Raw genomic sequence first — 23,189 nt, 5'->3', positions numbered from 1 at the left:
GTAGGGCTTTCTGCATGCTAGGTAAGCATTACACCTGTAGTTCTTAAAATAACCTTATCTGGAAAGGTTACAAAAATGCTAAGATAAGGTTAAAGAAAAACCTCATTGCTTTCTCTCATTTATGAGGGCTTTGTTCAAGTACACAGTGCGGCCACTATAAGTGAATAGATTGATGATGGCTGGTAAACATATAGCTGTGATGGTTTATTTTGCTTGTCAACTTGAATTAAATCTGGCATTAAATTAGAACCATGAACTTCTGGCCAGGTCCATAAAGGGCTTCCTGGATGGGTTAACAAGAGGAAAGACCTTCTCCTAGAGTAGGCAGCACCCCACAGTCTAGGGGGAAAGGAGTGTAAGGAAAAAGCAGTGCTGCTTTATGCCTGCCTGCCTTTGTTCCTTGCTGGCAAATGCATCTTGTTGCTGATGCTGCTTTGTCCATATTTTGCTGACACTGGAATCTAGCTTCTTCCAACATAGAGTGAAGACCAGTAGCTGTCTAGGAATCCTCTAGTCCTTGAGTATAATATTGGAATCGCTGAAGTATTCAACCTCATGGACTGAACAGCTACTGAGTACTTAGCCTTTCCAGTGTGTAAATACTCACTGTTGGATATCTGCACTACATTGTGTAAGCCCCTTGGTAGTATATATTCATTATATCAGTTCTGTTACTGCAGAAAACCTTAACTAATAGTTACATAATTATCTCAATCCAGTTTTAGAAGATTTCTCCCAATTCCCTTGTGTTTGCCCATTGCATGCAATGAAAATTTACTCGTGTGTGTGTGTGTGTGTGTGTGTGTGTGTGTGTATTTTCAAAGTTTTAGGGGCCATGTCACTAGTGAGGTACCTTAGTGGCAAAGCACTTGCCTAACAGATATGTTATCCCATGTTTGCTCCCAACACCACAAAAACAAAACAAAATTTATAATTTTAAACTCTTAAAATGAATCTACAATTCCCTTTGAGATTATGGTTCATTCTGAGATAATTTTTATATGTGGTGTAAGAGTCCAAGTTCATATTTTTCCTTATGGAGGCCCAATAGTGGTGGTCCCATCTAAAGACTATTGCGTTGTCATTTAATTGTCTTGGCATCTTCTGTGACATCTTAGTTATAAATGTGAGAGTTTATTTCTAAATATTTTTGTTCCATCCGTCTATATATCTATACTTATACCAAATTATTTTGGTTTTTTGTAGCTTTATAGTAAGTTTTGAAGTCAGTTCTCTTATGTTATTATTCTTTGTCATTTTTTTGACATTTCTACATAAATTTCAGGATCACCATGTCAATTTCTGGTTCTCTACTGTTTCCTTCCCTAATGCTGGTTATGGAACTCATAGCCTTGTGTATAGTAGCAAAGCTACCACTCCCTCAGGTCCCATTGTATCAACTTCTACAAATAAATACTGTTTAAATATTGATACGAATGGTATAGATTAATATGGGAGAGTACTGCTTTTACCAATAAATACACCTCTCTATTTATCTGGTTCTTATTTTCTCTCTCTCTCTCTCTTTCTCCTCCTCCTCTCCTCCTCCTTCTTCCTTTTTCTTCTGATTGCATTAGAATTCTTTTTTTTTTTTTTGGTTTTTCGAGACACGGTTTCTCTGTATAGTCCTGGCTGTCCTGGAACTCACATTGTAGACCAGGCTGGCCTCGAACTCAGAAATCCGCCTGCCTCTGCCTCCCAAGTGCTGGGATTAAAGGCGTGCACCACCACGCCCGTCGCATTAGAATTCTTTTATTCTTTTTTAAATTAACTAATTAATTATCTTACACTCCATATTTTGTTCCCCCCATCCACCCTCCAACTGTTCCACATCCCATTCCACCTCCCCACTCACCCCACCTGGCCTCTAAACTCCCTGGGGCCTCCAGTCTCTTGACGGTTAGGTTCATCATCTCTGAATGAACACAGACCTGGAAGTCCTCTACTGTATGTGTGTTGGGGGCCTCTTATCAGCTGGTGCATGCTGTCTGTCCTCCCACTACCAGCATGCCCAGCTGCTCATAATGACTATTCTTTCTCCCTACTTTCTGTGAGAGCAGTGCTACATCCCACATCTGAGTGACATCACGTTGCAGCTGTCTTTCTGTGTCTGGATTATTACACTAATCATAATGCTCTCTAGGCTCATTCACGTGGCTGCAAATGACAGGCATTTCAACACAATGGAAATTGTGTTCTCTTTAAGTTCTAACAGTGTCTTCTTGAAAACTAAACTTGTTTAAATTTAAAGCCATGATGAGGGCAAACCAAGCCTTCAGATGCTCTTCAGTCATCCTTAGGAACTTATTCCTATGTGCTTTGTCAGCTTAAAGCTTCTCAGACTTATATATATTTTGAGTGTTACTGATTTAATAAGAATAACATAAAACAGTTTCTTGGAACTCAGCAACCTAAATCAGTTCTGCCAGTGGTTGTCACTGTTGAGGCCTCTGTCAAACCAAACAATCCATATCAAGCATGGGGTGTGGAGTAGTAGAAGGAGAAGAAATGGATGGGCAAAGTTTTAAAAGTTTCTTCCCAAGAGCTATTCATCCATACTTTCTCTTTTTTGAAACACTGTTGCTATGCGTACTAGGCTGGCTTCTAGCTTGCGTTCTTCCTGCCTCAGTCTCATGGGTGCTGAGGGTCAAACCAAGGATCTTGTACATGCTAAACAAATGTTCTACCACTGAGTTACATGGGGAATCTATGCTTGTGTCTAAGTTGTTTTTTCTAGGTCCCCTACCTTCTAAAGTCAAAGGCCAAAGACAATGTATAAGAGTTGATATGATCCTGAGTGAGATAACTTAGGACACACATGGTATGTACTCACTAATAATTGGATATTAGCCAAAAAAAAAAAAAAAGTACAGAACCCAGGACAAAACCCACAGAACTCAAAAAGGTCAACAAGCTCAAGTGCCCAAGTGAAGATGCCTCAGTCCTACTTGAGAGAGAGAAGAAAAGAATCAAAAGCAGGGAAGGAGGGAAGGACCTGAGAGGAAAAGTGGATGGGGTGGGGAGTCGGGGGAGAGGGAAGCCTAATCTGGTACTGGGTGAGGGAAAAGGACTGAAGCCCTGAGGGCCAGCAGAAAGAATTTAAACAGGAAACCCCAGGAAATAGGAGGTTGGGAGGAGCCTGAGGAAAAGAAGGTCAAGTGACAGGCACAAAGTGGGATTCAGTTCAAGGGAAGGCCCCAAGGCTGACACTATTACTGAGGCTATGGAACACTCACAAAAAAGGACCTATCATGATCTCCCTCTGAAAGACCCAACAAGCAGCTGAAAGAGTCAGATGTAGATATTTGCACCCAACCAATGGACAGAAGCAGCTGAGCCCTGTTGTTGAATTAAGGAAGGCTGAAAGAAGCTGAGAAGAAGGGCAATCCTATAGGAGGACCAGCAGTCTCAATTAATCTGGACCCCTGAGATCACTCAAACACTGGGCCACCAAACGGACAGCATACACCAGCTGATATGAGGCCCCTAACATACATACAGTAGAGGACTTCCGGGTCTGTGTTCATTCAGAGATGATGCACCTAACCCTCAAGAGAATGGAGACCCCAGGAAGTTTAGAGGTCAGGTGGAGTGGGGGTGGGGGTGGGGGTGGGGGTGGGGTTAGCTACATGGAGGCGAGGTGGGGTGGGGAGGTGATATGGGATGTAGAGCAGTCGGAGGGTGGATGGGGGTGGGGGCAATAAAATATGGAGTGTAAAAAATGAATTACAAATACAATTAAAAAAAAAGAGTTGATTATCTCCTACTATGTGGGACCCAGTGATTGAACTCAGGTCATCAAGCTTGGCAGCAAGCACCTTCACATGCCGAGCCACTTTACCAACTCTACACTGCTTTTAATTATGTGCAAATGCATATAGGATTGCCTATAGAAGCCAAGAGGGTACTGGATCTCTTATAGTTACAGGCAGTTGTGAGCTGTCTAATGTGGGTGGTGGGAATTGAACTTGGGTCCTCTGAATAACCAGGTGTGCTCTCTTTCCAGCTCCTATACCCATAATTTAGAACTGTTTATTATAACAGTTAGTGAGTTGATTTATATGTATAAAACAAACCAGGGGAGGGGTAGATGGTCTGTGAGTGAAGTGTGCACCAGGGAATAAGCATTAGGGCTTGATTTCAGAGCCCCAGAATCCACATAAAGAGCTGGGCTCAGCATTGTGTCTGTAAGTTCAATGCTGGGGGTAGGGTGGTCCTTAGAGATCATTGGCCAGTCAGCCCAGAAAAATCAAAAGCTGCAGGTTTAGTGAGAGATCCTGTGTCAAAAAATAAGGTAGAGTATGACCAAAGAAGATGTTCCATGTCAATCTCCAGCCTCTACAAGCATGCATATACATGTGCACATGTACCCATACAGCCTCATAAATATGTACCCACCTATAAAGCTAAAGTAACTAAGTAAATCTGATATAATTAATTTGAGTTGACCAAGTTGATGAAGAGAAGCCCCCATTCAATAACTATAATTATACAGCATTAGGTTGAAACATGACACAGCATTTTAAGCTAGCTTTCCCTATAGTGTTCCTCAAGGGCTTTACAGGATTTTAAAGTAAAAGATCTGCTCTCGAGAAACAGTATTAAATAAATCTCAAAAGTTCCTTCTTGTCAGGACATCTTAGCACTGGTAACAATGCCCACCTGAAGCCCACACTTATTTAGTCATCAAATATCCAATCAGTTAAAGCCCCTTTTTCCTTTCCTGCCCCACATTACCTAGCAGAATGTTTTATAGCACATCCTGCTTTGCCTTAGTGCAATCTGCATTAGCGGTGGGTGAATCAAGAAGTACCAAACAGTTCTAGGTCTCCCAAAGAAGTTATGTTCTCTTCTTAAGGGAAAAAATTTCCTGCACACCACCTGAAATGCACTATTACCATCAGAACCACCCAAGATTTTCACTGTAGAAATCAACTATGCTTTCTGAGAGTTTACTGAAAACAGACACGAATGGTCAGTTTCTGTTTCTATTCTTTTCTTGAGACAGGGTCTCACTATGTAGTCTTGGCTGTCCTATAAGTTTCTATGTAAACCAGGATGGTCACAAACTCAGAGATCTGCCTGCCTTTATCTTCTGAGTGCTGAGTGTGGAGGCATGTGCCACCACATCTGGTTATGCTTCTGGGGTTTTTTTTTTTTTGTTGTTATTTGGGTCCTAATCTGCTGCCAAATTTAATAATGAAACACCCTTTTATATTTGAAGATACCAAATTTGCAAATGCTGGTGTCCCAGCGATATTAAATATGTATGTGTGTAGACCTACTCCATTGCACAGTATCCTCTTAGTTTTTTATCACTTCTGTATGCATGATTGAGAAATAATGTTTTAAGGCAATAGAGAGAAATCACTGTTAAGATTAATAATTTGTTATAGTAGAAAAATTACCTTGGTAACTTAGGGTTGTGCTACACTCTAACAATCTTGCTTATCACTTGTGTGCACAAATTATAAGTACACACAATTTCCCCGTTGTGGCTGGTTAGGCTATACTGCATTTGTACTGTGCATATGATTAGTTTACTTTGGAACCTGTACTAGATGGTTTTCCCCATTTTCACAGATACAAAGAAGTTGAAAAGGGAGTACTATGCTGTAAGATCTGGAAATCCCTATAAAGAAGTCTGCTAAATACTAAATGTTTTTCAAACAAGAAAAATTTAAAAAGACAAGACTTACATCCAGCAGTGTGTGAAGATGTTGATCCTGGAAAACACTGTGTAGAAAATCTAGGTCCTTTTCACTGCAGTCTGTAAGTGCGTGAATCTCTTCGAGGCTGTCCAGCACCTGAGAGACGGCTCCTGGGGGGACAAATGGGAAAGAAACTGCTAGTGCATAGTCAATGTTACATTAACCTTTCCAACCCTAAGCTTACACTTAATAACAATGAGTATCAGAACTGAGAAGGCTTGTGTTTTTATGAAGGAGAAGCTCAAATGCTTCATGTCATTTAAGGGCAGAATACCTTGTGTTTATGTTCTCAACAAAGTATTTCTGCCTTTTGCTTTTAAAGTGAACTTAATCTTGTATGTTTAAGTTAAAGCACTTGGGCTGGAGAGATGGCTCAGCAGTTAAGAGCACTGTCTGCTCTTCCAGAGGTCCTGAGTTCAATTCCCAGCAACCACATGGTGGCTCACAGCCATCTGTAATGGGGATTCGATGCCCTCTCCTGGTGTGTCTGAAGACAGTGACAGTGTACTCACATACATAAAATAAATATTTTTTAAAAAAAAAAATTAAAGCACTCTGTCAACAGAACTGGGCTACTATAATAGATGATCTGGGTGCAGCAAGTTATACATCAGCTAGACAGTAAAGGTATCGGGATCCTAAGGCTTTTTGCAATATTATAAACACATTTTATTACATACTGACAGTATAAGAAACTATGGAAAAGAGTCAGAGACCATCAACTAAGAGCTCTTGGTACTTAATATAAGTTTGGAGGCTTTTTTAGTTTTAGTTAGCAAAGACCTCAGTCTATTTATTCCTTTTTGAAATTTTACATATGGAACCAAGAGAAGCAAAGTCACTGTCACTGTCTCAGATCCTTATACAGACTCAATGACAAAGGGCTGGTAGATTAACAGACATGTGCATAATGGACACATCCAAATACCACAGGATATGTTAAAGAAAGTTCTTTTGTAGGGAAAAGAAAATGGGAGTGTTCTCAGTTTCCATACATTTTCTCATGCTCAGCACAGTAGGCAGGTATCATTAGTGAAAGATACACATGAACATTATTAAAGTCATTTACACAGCCTTAAAGAACGAATCTGTTTTACACTACACATAATATGCAAATATACACTCCATAAGAAAAGAATCCCAAGAGGCCTGAGCGAATTTGTATATACCAAGGAAGTCTGAAAATAAGTGCTTCATTCGTAGCTAAGTCTTCAGATCAGTGGTCCTTGACTGTGTGGGTTTGATTTTGCTCTCCTAGGGGATATTTCTTAGTGTCTGGGGCGACTCTGGGTTGTGACAACAGCAGGAAGGGAGGGTGGCCTGTAGTAGTAGAGGTGAGGGATGATACTGAATATTCTCCAGTATCTAGGACAGCACCCTACAACTAAGAGTCATCTAACCCAAAATGTTAGTATTCAGTATGAAAAACCCTGATTCAGACAAAAATAAAATATTCTTTAGGAACTGTTTCTAGTTCTTCTTATTCTCAGATCCTACCCTAATATTACAATGTGCTTATTGGTGAGAATGTAAATCAGGGTTATTTCTCCAGAAATCAGGCAACATATACCAAAACCCTTAAATGTCTATGTGTTTCAATGGGCTAGTTTCATTTGCAAAAATCTACCCTAAAGAGAAAAATAGAAGGATTCTGTACAAGGATGTTTATCTTATAAATGGAAGATAAATTTAATAGACAATGATTATGTAAATTATTAGGATGCTTACATAATGACATGTATAGATGAATGAAAATTGTTTTTGAAAAAAATTTAAAGACATAGGAGAATTCTTATGGTATAAAATTTAGAAAAGTAGACACAAAACCATGGAACTTATATTTCCCTAATTATAGTAAAAAACAAGACAGACAGACATATAGACACACACACAGTGGAAAAAAATAAATCTAAATACAGTAGAAGTCTAACAGTAGTTATCATTTTCTTACATAGCCCACCCTGTTTTTGCTTATATGTTCCAAGGTTTCTACAACAGCAAAAACAAATTGCTGCATAAGCTACTTACGTTTGTAGTACTATTTAGTTACATTAAAGTTTTGGTGTTTAAGTCACAAATCGAAAACTACTGTGATTATTTTAAAAATCTGTCTTTATTTTGAGATAGTTATAGATGTAATGTACTTGTAAAAAAAATGACACGAAGATTTGTTTCTCTGAAAATACCATCTGAAAAAGACCTTAGTAGATATCACAGTCAGGATGGTGACATAGGTACAATAAGCTACAAAACATCTATCCCTACAAGGCATTGTCATGATGCCTTAGATCCATTCATTTGCCTCCCATTCTGCTCTTTCCTAATTCCTGACAACCAACAACCTGTTCTCCACTTCTCTAATTTTTCTGTTTTAGGGAGGCTATCTAAATGAAATCACATAGCATATGATCTTTGGAGATTGGCTCTTCTTTATTTTTGAACCCTAGCATACGTCTCTGTAGTCATCCAGTTTCTCCTTCATTGCTTAGTTGTATAATCCATGGCACAGATATGCCAGTTTAACCATTTATTTGTTGGGAAGTAACTATTGGTACTTTTAAATTTTGGATAATTTATGCCTATCAGGCTATTGAGGTTTTTCACCAGGAACCTTCAGGAGATATCAAATGGAATGAAGAGGTACAAGGTAGGAATTAGCTCCCACTGTCCCTGGCATTCCTAAAGATGCAAGGACACAATCCTCCTCTTTGGATTTTTTACCTTGCTCAGTGTAGCAACAAACAAACAAACAAACAAGCAAAAGCAAAACAAACAAAAGCCCCAAAGAATAATAACAACAAACCCTTGTAAAATAGCACAAAATCAATTTTGTTCCCTTATTGAAAGATTTGGAAAGAGAACATGTAGAAAAAAAAGTAGTCACCAATGTCCCTATGAATCTTTGGTTCTCCAAACCACATCATGGCTAGTGGAATTAAATGATACTGAGGTTATCAAAAGAGAATTCACAATAACAGCAACTCACAATTCTTTAGTTTCTATTAGTAGCCAATACAACCCTACCCTATTGGGTCAGACAATGACCAAGTCCCTTACTGAACTGAATGTTCCTCCTTTGGCCAGGTACTAGGTAGGGGCTTCAAGGAAAACAGAAATATGCTCTCAAGGCCTCAAGGGACTCTCAGGTTGGTGTAGGCAATAGGCAAACTACACCTTGAAGTGAATAGTCCTGGGATAGGACTGGGGAGGAGGAAGAGCAGGAAGTCCCCATCTTAAGCAAGGGATGTATCTGCTGATGGGGCCAGTGGATGGTTATCTTTCTGAAAACATCAAAGACATCTATTAGCCTGCATTCCCATGGTCTCCAGTGGCCTATTAAACCTCCTTACCTGTCACTTCTGAAGTGACTTATTATAGTCATAGCTTATACACAAACAGGATTCATTTAATGGACAAAGCGGGGCATTTCTTCAGTTGTATGCAAGTTGCCTATTTCCAGCTCTGCAAAAGGTCCCTAACTTCAAGTTTTTGCAATTATATAGGAGAATTATTGTTTTAATTTATTTCCCTTCCATCTTTTAAATTGAATGAATGTTTTTGTCCAATCATAAAATATTTCTTCACCTTTAGCCACTATTGTTATTATTTGCAGAGCTGGGGATTGAACCCAAGGCTCTGCTCTGCTCTGCTCTCCTCTCCTCTCCTCTCCTCTCCTCTCCTCTCCTCTCCTCTCCTCTCCTCTCCTCTCCTCTCCTCTCCTCTCCTCTCCTCTCCTCTCCTCTCCTCTCCCCTCCCCTCTCCCCCTCCCCCTCCCCCTCCCCCTCCCCTCCCCTCCCCTCCCCTCCCCTCCCCTCCCCTCCCCTCCCCTCCCCTCCCCTCCCCTCCCCTCCCCTCCCCTCCCCTCCTTTCCTCTCTCGGGACTTATACTAAGAGATCCTCCGGCCTCTGCTTGTACCACCATGTCCTGCAGTCTTGTTATTTCTTTCTTTGGGTTTGACCAGCAGAACCACAAAACACATTTTAGGTCTGACAAATGTGTACAACAGGTATCTCTAATCATGTACCAAGCCCATCTAAAAGATCTACCATGTTTCAATGAAAAAAAAAGTAATAAAAATGAATGGACACTTTTTCAGGTCATGGAAGAAGTTACAGAGACAAAGTTTGGAGCTGAGATGAAAGGATGAACCATCTAGAGACTGCCACACCTGGGGATCCATCCCATAATCAGCCTCCAAACGCTGACACCATTGCATACGCCAGCAAGATTTTGCTGATAGGACCCTGATATAGCTGTCTCTTGTGAGGCTATGCCGGTGCCTGGCAAACACAAAAGTGGATGCTCACAGTCAGCTATTGGATGGAACATAGAGCCCCCAGTGGAGGAGCTAGAGAAAGTACCAAAGGAGCTAAAGGGGTCTGCAACCCTATAGGTGGAACAACAATATGAACTAACCAGTACCCCTGGAGTTCGTGTCTCTAGCTGCATATGTAGCAGAAGATGGCCTAGTTAGCCATCATTGGAAAGAGAGGCCCCTTGGTCTTGCAAACTTTATATGCCTCAGTACAGGGGAATGCCAGGGCCAAGAAGTGGGAGTGGGTGGGTAGGGGAGTGGGGGGAAGGGTATGGGGGACTTTTGGAATAGCATTTGAAATGTAAATGAGGAAAATACCTAATAAACAGAAAAAATGAATGGACACAAAGACTTTGGTAGGGCTTCCCCATTGCTGTTGCTTCAGATTTTAAATACAGGTTGTAGTAGCAATCACACACACAGACACAGACACACACAGACACACACAGACACAGACACACACACACACACACACACACACACACACACGTTTAAGCAGTTACTAGTATTCATTGTGGATCAATATTGTCATATAGGAACCAGGCATTCTTTTCCAAGATTGAAGATGATGTTTTCCCTATAAAACCCTAGAGTAAATTCTAACTGCCTTACAAGCTTTCTCTAGGAGATAGCTATCTAATGGCATAACTGCAGACACCCTATTAGCTTTTGTGTTATGGGCTGGACTTTTAGAATGTCTGGTTGAGAAGGATGCTTCAAAGGGTCCTTGATTAAAGAGATTTTTCCTAAACAAATTTTGAAGAATTTAGTGGTAAGTATTAGAATAGATGGTTTACCCATAGGAAAAAAATTTTTTTTAGACATAGAGTCTTACTATATAGTTCAGGATGACCTCAAGTTCCTGATTTTCTTGTCTCGTGTTCCCGAGAGATGGGATTACAGGTATGAGCTACCATGCACAGAAAAAAAAATCATAATGGAAATTATCTTCATAATAACACACATATGACAATTTATGTTTTTATCCTTGCTATCTTATATGACTTTACAATAACCTGCTATGTAGGCAAGTGCTTTTGTATTTGAAAAACTAGAGGCTTATGAGGGTTCAATGACCTATCCAAGGGCCACAAACAGACCGGGAGCAGAGGAATGAATGCTAGCACCCACCTGGGACTCCTGTTGCAGTGCTCTTCTCTATTGCCTCAAACCACAGATTACCTTTAGCAATGCACCCGAATCATGTGTTCAGTAATGCTGTGCTTTGCAATAACTATTTTCTTCTTCATTCCATTTGTATTTACCATATGAGGTTCTTTTCTAGCATTTGGGCCACACTTTTATTTTATCATTTGTTTTTCAAGACAGGGTTTTTCTGTGTAGCCTTGGGTATCCTGAAAAATCACTCTGTAGATCACGCTGGCCTTGAACTCAGAAATCTGTCTCCTGAGTGCTGAGATTAAAGGCATGTGTCACCACTACTTGCCTTTTTTAAAAAAAATATTATTTATGTAAGTATGTGCGTGGCTATATATACCTGTGTACATGTACCTGTGAAAGCAAGATGAGCTGGAGTTATGAATTCTCTTATGAATCACCCGATGTGGGTCCTGGGAACAGAACTTGTGTTCTCTATAAGAGCAGCATGTGTTATCCACTGACCAATCTGCTGGCCCAGACTTGGCCCAAACATTTTCATTGGTAAATTTACTAAAAGCAATTATACCTGCCTTAGGGTAACATTTTACACTGTTCATTCAATAATCAATCTTGTTTCTAAAAATTCAGATTGAAAAACTATACAACTGAATTTTAAACACTTATACTTTTCCAAAGAATCTCCCTTCTAAGAAAGGTTTTCTGAAAAGTCTTCTGTTACTATTATGAAACAACAGTCAAAATAGCAGAAATATATCAACTACTTTAAAAATGTTTTCTAGGTCTATTTATTTAAAGAGGAATATGTTTTTAAGGTCAATCAAAGCTTGGGATACAGAGCAGTTTCATTATAAGAGTGGAAAAGTCTCACAAAAAATTTTACCAAGTAAAATTAAACCCAAAAGGACGACAGAAAAACAAACAGAATACTGTTTAAACTAAGAGGTTCTCAGCGCTGATGTGGGCTCTCTCCCAACCCCTTTTCCCCCCACAGAGCAAACTCTGAGCAATTCCAAGCAGGCAGAAAGTCTGACAACCACCTAGGCCACAGCTTACTGTATGCTCTATCACATGTATTGTCAGCTATCCCTCTGGCAATTCATCACATTTCTCCTTGTTACAGTAAGTGGCAGAGTGGCTGACACCAGTCACTTCCTCATAGAGACTTCAGCAAAGATTTCAATTCTTCTCTCAGATACAATTCAAATACAGCAAAGTACATGCATCTTAAGTTTACCATTTAATGGTTTTTGGTGCTTCCACATTTACCTGGCAGTTGTTTCAGGGAAGATCCGCGTGCATTTCTTGTTTACATGTAGAACTATGCCTATCCCACAAGTGGCTCACTAATGCACCACTACACCACTGCACATGCACTCTCCCTTGCAACATGATACCTTTTCTGAGATAGGGTCTCATAATGCAGCTCAGGCTGGTCTTGAAGTTATGATTATCCTGTCTCAGCCCCCTTTGGGAGCTGTGATTATAGGTGGGAACCCTGTCCCCAGCCAAGTAATATAATGCTGAAAAAATTTGTCTTTCCAGGTGTGGTGGCATATGCCTTTAATGCCAGCATCAGGAGACAGAGAAAGGCAGATCTCTGAGTTGAAGGCCAGTTTGGTCTACTACACAGTGAATCTCAGGCTAGCTAGGGCGACATAGTGAGAGACCTAGTCTCATTTTTTTCCTTACTCAAGTATACGTTATTAATTTAAACTTACCAATTTAAGTGTACAGTGTTATCACTCAAAAAATATCCCCCCTTGTCAACCTGCAGTCTGTTTCTTCTCACCACCATCTCATAGCCAACAACTTTTATTTTCAATGCATGAAAAATAAAGCAAATTCAGGCTTTCAATCATGTTATAAGCAACAGTGAACCTCACAGTGGAAACTGTATTTTGAGTGCTGGCAGGTGTACTATATCCAATTCTAGTTGTGAAAACTTGGATATGATAGTAAATGTCTTAGATTCTTTGTGTGCAGATTATGGCACAGGTACCTCAAAAATGTATTTAGCTTAAGTTTCTTAAGGAATTCTACATATACATTTTATCAGCACACAAGGGCTACAATTCTAGTGACATTATGTTTATTAAAATAGTCTGTTTCCAAGTAGTAACATTCTTTTTTAGTTTTTTTCTTTTAGTAAACTAGACAAGATCTCTGTCTATGCTGGAACTCACTATGTAGACCAGCTTAGACTTGAAATTGTAGAGATCCACCTGTCTCTGCCTCCTGAGTTCTGGGATTAAAGGTGTGCACCACTAGGCACAAATAGTAACATTTTTGAGCACCATTTTTCAAAGTATTTTGACAATATTCTGCTAGCCTTAAAATGCTCATTTGCGTTGTTTTATACAGACTGGTAGGTATGACCGATAGGATGTTCCTTCCCAAATATGGTGATAGATGTGGCTGACTAAAAAAGGATAGAAGAGAGAAAAAGGGAAAGGGGAGAGGAGGGAGGGAGGGAGGGGAAGAATAGATTATTTGCTTGCTCGATTTCCATTTCTATAGTCACCGGCATGGATATGTCATTAGCCTCTGAACCCCTAAGATCTGGTCCCCTGCTGTTGACCACACAACTACTTCTCCTGGCATGGGGCCTGAGCATAGAGAATGTTACTTCTGATGCAAGGTTAAAAAACTGTCCCTTGTCTTGGGAACAATGAGGAACAACCCCTGCCTTCCCCTTAGTCATTTATTTGGGGCAGCAAGCTGATGGGTTGTGAACAGCCTTGTTGACAAGCCCACAGCCAGTGAGGATTAGAAATTTTCTATTCCACACTTTGAAGGCCATCCAGAGACTGCCCGACCTGGGAATCTATCCCATATACAGACACCAAACCCAGACACTATTGCTGATGCCAAGAAGTGCTTGCTGACAGGAGTCTGATACAGTTGTCTCCTGAGAGCCTCTGTCAGAGCCTGACCAATGCAGATGTGGGTGTTCCCAGCCAACCATTGGGCTGAGCACAGAGAATCTAGTGGAGGAGTTAGGGGAAGGACTGAAGGCGCCGAAGGGGCCTTACCTGGCATCAATGGGAAGAGAGGCCCTTGGTCTTGTGAAGACTTGTGTAGGAGAATGCCAGGGTGGGGAGATGGGAGTGGGAACACCCCCATAGAAGCAGGGGTGGGGGGATGGGATAGGGGTTTTCTGGAGGGGAAACCAGGAAAGGGGATAACATCTGAAATGTAAATAAGTAAAATATCCAATAAAAAATGATAATTTCTATTAACTACTGTGCGAGCTGCAAAATTCTGAAAGGTGGGCAGAGGCACTTATCAAAGCCATACCCTACTTGTGATCCACAGGTGCTGCCATTCTCAGCCACAAACCACTAGTATATGGTTAGATTTTTGTATTGTCTGTAACTTTAGCTATAAATAGTAAATGCAACAAAAGTGACAACTCAGTTCATTGTTAGCACCCACATTTTCTAATTTATCTTTGTCTCATTACTTTCCTTTAGTCAGCATTACTTTGAGGTAAATTTTAAATTTTAATTGCATTTTAAATACTAATATTGTTGTAACCTACCCTCTTTATTGGGAAAATTTCAGTTTTACACACACACACACACACACACACAGACACACACACACACACACAACCCCCAAACACATTGTTGTTTGTGTATGTTCTGTTTGTGCATATTTTGTACAGCTTAATTTTTTTACATATTCAAATTATATCTCTTTGCAGTTAAAGGATATCTATTACTCTTACTTGTTATTTATTTTCTGCAACAAGGTCTCACTACATAGCCAAGACTGGTCTCCAACTTGTTACCTTCCTGCCTCAGTTTCCGTGAGTGTGAGACTGTATCAGTATACCTGTATGCTTCCCGGCCACTGTATCTGATGATGGGGGTTATTAAAAGACACAATTTCAGAGTTTACTTCACAGCTTTTGTATCAGTAATAAAACCATTCATGTGTAACAAAATTGTCGAAAGAAAACTCACTTACCCTAAAAGTTTTCTTGGGAACCAACTTCAAAATAAAATGTTACCTTTTCCCCATAATGAATATATTCGTGTTTGAATTTCAAATGTGAAATAATATTAAGTATAGTTGAAATTTTAACACTGCCTCCTCCCTACCACTTGAAAGAATTGAGAAATTCAGCTGTATAACAATGCCTCAGGAAATCAATATATACAAGTTCTTATTTTATGGTCAGACAGTGTTAAAATTCACTTTTAAACATCTAAACACAAGCAGCCATGGAAAAACTCAAGCCAATTATGAACCATGCAGAGCCAAACACTTTTGCATAAAGATAAACCTTAGAGGAAAACAAAGGGATACCTACTTTCTGCTGCTAGAAGTCCTAGGAGGAAGGCAGCATATGGACAAAGGACAAATGTTATGATTTTAGAGCAAGCAGGTCATTAAGCCATAGTTGGGGCCCTTTAGATAATCCACAAGCACAGCCCCCATGCTGACCCCCCCCCAAATTTCAGACATTACTCTGATCTCATTCTAAATTCTTTGCTTTGAAATATGAGAACATTTTCATTTTAATTAAGTAACAAAGCAACAAGATACTGTTTATCATAAGAGTAACTTTAGGGAATCCAGTAAAAGCATAATGAATAAACTTCAATAATCAAAATGGAAAAGTATCTTTCAGAAAAAAATTACTTTGTATTACAATGGCACACCTAAACATGTTCTGCTTTCCTCTGGATGATAGGCTGTGAAGCTGCTTACTTTTTAGAATGTGATTTTAAATACTCACATTTCTCAAATGCATACTCTTATTTGTTAGTAGTTTTAATTTAAGGAAACAACATGCTGCATTTTGTGGCTAAGCAGCTTTAGTTACTGTCCCCAAACTTCAGAATGTTGTAAAAGGAATTTTGAAAAAAAATTGGGGGACAAAATTGGGATGGACAATTATTACTTTTGGTAGGCTTATCTTTTTTAAATGGACCCACTATAATTTCATCAGAATGGAAAAGGTATTTTGTAATGTGGAACACAAAGACAGTACGTTTAAAGAATAGGCAGCTGGTGAAATACATTGTTCTCTTGAATCTTCCCAGCCCTTGCCAAGCTCCTTTGATGATGGACTGTAGACTTTAAGGTGAACCCTTTCCTCCCTAAGTTCCTTTTGGTCATGGTCTTTATCACAGCACTAGAAAGGAAACTAGGTCAGTAGCTAGGTGGCTTCTCATAAGAAATTTCATGTCATGCTTTCAAGGAACATTTTGGTATTAAAACTCCATGGTCCAGGTAGATACAGTCAGCACCCTACAAGCGGATGCTCTGCAGTCATTTCTCTCTTGCATCTCAGGCTTGGATGCACTTGCAGGTAATTACAGAAAGTGCTCCTGGGTTTTTTCAGTGTAAAACAAACCCGTACAAATCCAAACATCAAGACAGGAAAAGGGTTACTTTGGGAATTTGAAATAAACAAGCATAAGGATAAAAGGAAGATTTTTTTTTTTTTTAGGTTTAGAAAGCAATGAAAATGCCAAAAATGAGATGGAAATAATGAAAAAATGTAGATATTTTCATTTACAAAAGTGCAAAGCTTTGAGTCCAGATAAAATACATAAACAGCTTTCTGCAGCTGATACACTACTGTTGGCTGCAGAAAGGCCATGGGCTGGCAGATGGCTCTCGGTTAATACTGTTGATTAGGGCAGAATGCCTTCCTCAATTTGCTTAGCATTAAAAATTAATTTTGGAAATGTATGATTTCTGATAACTATGTGAAATGTGTAGGAAAACATTACACTTGTCTTTAAAAATCTCCTTTGCTTCTGACTTGTGACTACATAAAAATTTCTCCTTTACTTGGGGTAGTGATTTCCATTTAGATTTTAATTTTACTTTTCACTTGATTCTAATTCTACTTTTCGCTTGTAGCACCCAGATAGCATCACTGAAAAAGTCCTTTACAGATATTTACCATGGCCATTTAAAATATACACTGCTTAGAAGATCATGATGTATCCAGAATTAAAGAGAAGAAAAAAAGAATGTAACAAGGTGAGACTGCAGGAAAGGAGGAAAGCCAAGAAGAAATGTTCAATTGGGAACAATTAATGTGAAATCCTGAAGGCAGCCTACAAGATGGTGGAAGGTTTTGTTGTTGTTGTTGCTGTTTGTTTGCTTGTTTAAAAACATAGAATTACACTAAAGGAACTGTTTCAATCAAATCATTTAAAAAATATACTAAAGAAGAGGACCAGGTGATAAAATATATTTAATATAAACAAGCATGTTTACAGATATAGATAATTTCTTTTTGTAAAGAAAAATTTCAATTCTTCCAGGAAAAGAACACTTAAGGCCTTATTAAGTTGTCAGTGAGCAGAGGAAAATATTAATTAAAGGCAAATTCTCAAGATTAAGGACTATACTGTTTTCTAGGCTCATTTTGAAAATGAAAGTAATGGTATAGTCATTGACCATAAACCCTGAAGAGATAATTTATTCTAAATATAGTAAAGCTGTGCCTCTTTCATGTCATCACAGATATAAAATAAAAATTATGCCTGGATCCATGCTCCCTAAATAGGGCCAACTGTAATCTATGCTGAAAGCTAGAGGGAGATGTTCAACTTCTAAAAATAGTCCAGGGGATGGGAACAACATATAGTAGGAAGAAAAGAAGGGCAGAGATGAAGTGATCCAGAGGACGTGGCCAGTCACAACCATGCCACAGCACAAGAGGAAGCCCAGTCACTTCTCTAAGATTCTGAATATGTTTGGAAATCACCTTTGCTCAAAAGAGGAAGAGTCATATCCCGATTGGTAAAAGACAAAAGGAGGAAGCACACACCTGCTGGACTAGGAAACTCAGTCTGGTCATTTTGCATATGGTATAGGTACATACTGATTGGCAAGAGCTTTTGAATCTGTATGTGCATGTATATGCATGAGAAGAGGGCAGAAGCTAAGCACTGACAGACAATTCCAGATCCTCCAGGGAAAAGCACTCTTCTACTGCTGACTGTAGGACATACTACTCATGCTGTAGGATGAGTCCTGAGTCAAGTTTCTAATGCTCGTACGCAAATATTAAAGAAGCCAGTTTAAAGAAGAATAGAAAAGAAATCAAATCAGAGGGGAAAATTCCACCACATAAAATTTTCGTCTCTAACAGAAGTAAAGCTGAGGTCAGATGACATATGACTCAGGAGCTAAGTAAATAAACAAAAGAGAGCCCATGTCTAATGTGCAAACAGGACATTAGAAGGTTTTGCAGTGGGAGAAGATGACCATCGAGATCCAGTGAGTCTAACTACAACACTAGAGGGAAGGAAATGCAGTTCAGAGTTTGGACTGTACAAAGGGGAAGAAGTATTGAGGTAAAAAAGAAACTGGCATAATGTTGGTTTGGGAGCATTCAGAGAGGACAGTTTTGGTATTCAAATAAAGAGGAACCAGACATATGTAAGTATGATTTTGTGGGTGACAAACTTCCTTAGAATCTCTCAGAGGACTTGACTAAATAGTCCCACAAAGACTATTCAGAATGGAAGTGAAAAGAGAGATGGCAAGTGATTCCCACTGGTGAATGAGCAAATTACCCAGTTACCTGAGGAGGTAGGGTCTTCAGAGAAATCTGGCAACTCTTCAGGAGGGTCCCCGTAGAAGGAATTGAATTTGTGACTTGACACAGCAGCTAGTACTGCACCCTAGCAGGAGAAGATGAAAAAGTACACAATTACAACAAACATGCAAACATAAGGCATTACTAATGGTTATTCTAAGCTTAAGGATTAGTCAGAAAGTGACATTTGTAAGTCACGCTGGCTAGAAGAGAGGGGGGTCACAAAACAACTTTGGAATACTTGATATGAATTCCATATGCAGAATGAAGTGTATAAGCGAATTACATTTTTGACTTGCACATATATTAAATGGTACAAAATTCTGTCATAAAATGATGCTGTAGAAGGATATTTAATGAAATAGGAAGATTCTTGTAATAAATCGTATTTTTTAAAAGGTTTCAAAACAGTGCATATTCTGATTTCTTTTTTTGGGAAAATAATTAACAATTATAAACTAATAAGCATATATCCGCATGTTAACAATGGTATCATGGAGGATTATGAGTTTCTCAGTTTTCTCCCTGCTTTCTTTGTGTAACAATGACTATGTTACTCTTGCACATCAACTCTCTATCAGACTACACATCTGAATCAACTACATGTAAATTGTTTTTGAGACTAGATATCATGAAGTACAGGTTGGCCTTGAATTTGCTATGTAGATGAGGCTGCCCCAAACTCTTGATCCAGTTATCTTTACCTCTTCCCAAGGTCTGGTATTACAGACACGCAACATCATACCTGGTTACAGATGGATCCTAGAAGCCACAGAGAGGACCCACTGAACCATAGGAGAGAAGCATTGCCATCCAGAGTGCTGCCATCTTTAGGACTACTGTGTGGGACAGCAATGTGAGTTACTGTTTTAGCAATAGGAAGAACCATAAGTTGCTATGCTTGCTTTTTAGCTTCGTCATGTTCTGGCTCCACAGCATTGTTTGAGTAGATCATTAATACTTTCTAGGTTTTCCTGTTCTTACATGGTGTATGCGTATACATGTGTATTTGAGCATGTTTATATGAATGTGCATGCATATGTGCATGTAAGGACCAGAGGTCTACACTAGGTGTCATTCCTCAGGAGTCAGCCACTTGTTTTCTGCAACAGAGTCTCACTGGGAACAGGGACTTGCTGATAGGACTAGGCTGGGCTGGGCTGGTCAGCAGGCCCCAGGGATCCTCTTGTCTCTGCCCCAGGGCAGGGATTGTGTATTCTCTCTTGTCCCAGAGGCCTCAGTGCTGGCCTTATTCTTATGTGTATTCTTATGTGGGTGCTAGGAACGGAACTCAGTTCTCATGCTTGTGCAGGAAGTACTTTCTGACTGAGCTATTGATCTCCTCATTTCCTCTCTAGGTCTTATAATCTGTAAACTGAGAGTATGAAAGGGGATGTGCCTTATTTTACAATTGCCTAAAGTCGTAATGTAAACAAAAGTGCTTTGAAAACTGTTGGACATTCTGGAAGTAGAAATCATTACTGAGCCCACTAAAACAGAGGCAGAACATGAGTGAATCTTCTACTGCTCTACATAGAATTGTTCACTTAGGTAGTTTAAATATCAAATCACTGAAGTGGTCTAAGTGTATCACAGTTTCTATGTAAATTTTAAATATTGAACTCATGAGTTTTCTGCAAGGAAAGATAAGTCTGCCATGCATGTAGGCACTTGTTGGTACATATATGACAATGTTAGCAGCATTTCCACAAGGTCTAATTTTGGGGGGGAATCACATTAAGTTTCTCGAAATATTACTTGAAAAATGGACTACAGGGCTGGTGATATGGCTCAGTGGGTAAGAGCACCCGACTGTTCTTCCGAAGGTCTAGAGTTCAAATCCCAGCAACCACATGGTGGCTCACAACCATCCATAATGAGATCTGGCGCCCTCTTCTGGAGTGTCTGAAGACAGCTACAGTGTACTTACATATAATAAATAAATCTTAAAAAAAAAAAGAAAAATGGACTACAGGAAGTGAAGAACCAATAAGATGTTGCATGCCTGCAGTTGAGGCAGGAAGATTGGGAGGTCCAGGCTAGCCTGGGCTACATAGCAAGATCATGTCTTGAAATAGCAGCAGCAAGAACAAAAAAGACAAAAAAATGGGAAAACCACAAAATAAAATACAAGTGGTTTTGAAATTGCCATTTGATGCAACTGCCTACATTTCCCACAGTATGAGGCTAAAACAAGGAAGCTTTTCTGCAGAACTTTATCAGCCACATAGGAAAATAGAGTGAAGGTTGAATTTTCTTTCTACAGAAGAATCTTATTTCACTTTGCATATTATACATGCTCCCTAAAAGCTAGGTGGAATGGAATTCTTATGTATCAAATCATATTTCCCACATACCCAAACCAGAATTTTAGAGATTTTTTTTTTATTTCCGAGTGAGTTGAGCTGAGTTTCTTTGTATGTTAGTGTTACATCTAAAGGCTTTCCCCAACTACTTCTGTAGTTGAAGATCTATAAACAAGTACTTAGACTGTTACTTAAAAGAGCCTGAGAGAAAAATAGCTTTGAAACAGTAAGTTCCTAGCAGCTTGGTTTATTTAGTTTCTCAGTTCAGTGACCATATATGGTTCTACTACCCAATGCAAGACAATTATGTGAAACAGGAAAACAGTTTCAAAACAGCTCAGATTCACAGAATTTTATTACAGTTTGAGACCCAATCTTGGTGATGAGCCATTCAAAAGGATTCGTTTCATAGGAGGGAAAAGTGAGGTCCAGACAGGCTTAGTGCTCTGTTATGATTAAAGATGCAATCACCCATGGTCAGAGCTGAGATCCATCCATTAGTCTTCCTAATTTAGGAGTTTTTATTCCTCTAGGAGTTAACTTTTTTTTTAAACTCTGTAAAGAGCCAGAGCATAAATATTTTAGGCTTTGAAGGGTACATATTTTGCTACTACTCAACTCTGTTATTAAAGCACAAAAGCAACAGACAAAATGTAAATGTATATGACACTGAATTTTAATAAAACTTTATATCCCTCAACAAGGTAGTAGGGTGGACTAGACCCCCTGGACATTGTTTGCCAACTCCTATAGTACACTTCTAGTGAAGAGCCTATTGGGTACAGCAATATAAATGATAGCTTAAATAAACATCTCTTATTTTTTTCTGGTTTACCCAACTTTGACAAATCTCTTAAAATTTACTAGGTATACTTTAGCATGTTTTAAGGATGAAACATAATTTTAAGTTAATACTATTTAAAATCTGCTAGGAAAAACTATGATAAAATTGCAACTTTCTGCTTTTAAAGAACTAAAATAGCATTCCTAAACTGTGTTTTCTTATAGTAAGGTATACATTTGCAATTTGCAAAAACAACAAAGTTGTAGAGAGTTCTCAGAAATCTCCCTTGTGTTCATTTCCTTTATAAATTGATTTTCTTATTTGACAATTTCTCCATGTATTTAATATTTTTTGGCCACCCCCACCTCCTGTATCCTCCCACGAAGTCCCTATCATACTTTCATGCCTTTTGGTCTTCTGTCTGCTTTTACTTTGTGACTTCACGGGGCGTAACCTGCATGGATATAGGTGTTGGGCTATCCACTGGAACATGGGTAACTTACCAGTGACTACACTAAGAAAGATGACTTCTCCCCTAGTAGTCTCAGTCTGCCATTAGCTTCTTTGAGTGGGTTGGCGCCCCATGAACCCCTCTCCCACCTATGACTAAATGTTTAGGGCCTCGGTCTTGTGCAGACTCTATGTAGGAAATCACAGTTGGGGAAAGTTCATGTGAGCCTTCTTGAGAGGAGGTTCTTCCTTGCTTTCTATATTAAAAGTGGCTTTATCCTCTTAATTGAACTGCTTGGCTGCAACTCACTGTAGCCCTTGTTTTGGATGGGGTGGTGGTGGTTTGCAACAGCACGGCTAGATATCCTAGGAGGGCTTTGAACTTGTGCTGGGATTACAGGCGTGCAACACCCTCAAACTACCATTTCCTAAATTGATTGCAGTTAATTCACTCAAACATAGACTATTGCTTCTATTTAGATATATTTTTTCCTTTAAAGGCCAAATCTTATATTTATGTTCCATTATATTTCAGTTTAATAGAAGTTATTTTAAATACAAACACTGAAATGAAAATTGTTATAATAGATAACTTCTGTGTATACAAAAATCAGTAATGATAGTGAAGGGGATGAAAATATTTTATCCCAAAACATGTTATTTTGATTAAAGATGTTTTTAAACTTAGCAAACATTTTAAACTATTTTAGAATTTCATACATGCATATATAATGTGTTTTGCTTCATTATAGAGAAATGTGCTTTCTATGGGTCAAAATAATTCCTGAAGCAAAGGGGATAACTTTTAGAGCAGATACCCTGTTGAGCTTGTTGCTAGATTGACAAGGTCATATACCAACAAACATCCCTTTGTTTATAACTTATTTAGTGGCCGATGCTTAGGTTAGAAGACAGTGTACCCTG

General features: G+C 39.1%; 1 protein-coding gene across 15 annotated transcripts in view; it reads right to left on the bottom strand.

Moving 5' to 3' along the window:
* The window catches only part of Cask (calcium/calmodulin dependent serine protein kinase), a 328,516-nt gene that overhangs the window by 67,895 nt on the left and 237,432 nt on the right, over window positions 1-23,189 (bottom strand). For 10 of the 15 annotated variants that reach the window (XM_085838264.1, XM_085838256.1, XM_085838257.1 and 7 more), the window contains exons 10-12: window positions 18,711-18,810; window positions 15,468-15,485; window positions 5,700-5,821 (exon numbers count right to left, since the gene is read on the bottom strand). In XM_085838264.1, the coding sequence (XP_085694390.1) occupies window positions 5,700-5,821; window positions 15,468-15,485; window positions 18,711-18,810 (240 nt within the window). The remainder of the gene's footprint in view (window positions 1-5,699; window positions 5,822-15,467; window positions 15,486-18,710; window positions 18,811-23,189) is intronic. The other 5 variants (XM_085838258.1, XM_021152784.3, XM_029473085.2 and 2 more) reach the window with 1 other exon arrangement.

This window comes from Mus caroli, unplaced genomic scaffold, assembly GCF_978045245.1.
Source record: "Mus caroli unplaced genomic scaffold, Mus_caroli_1 scaffold_5, whole genome shotgun sequence".
In the NCBI taxonomy this organism is placed as follows: domain Eukaryota; kingdom Metazoa; phylum Chordata; class Mammalia; order Rodentia; family Muridae; genus Mus; species Mus caroli.
Note: the sequence above shows the minus strand (reverse complement) of the source record. Positions and strands in the feature narration are given on the sequence as shown.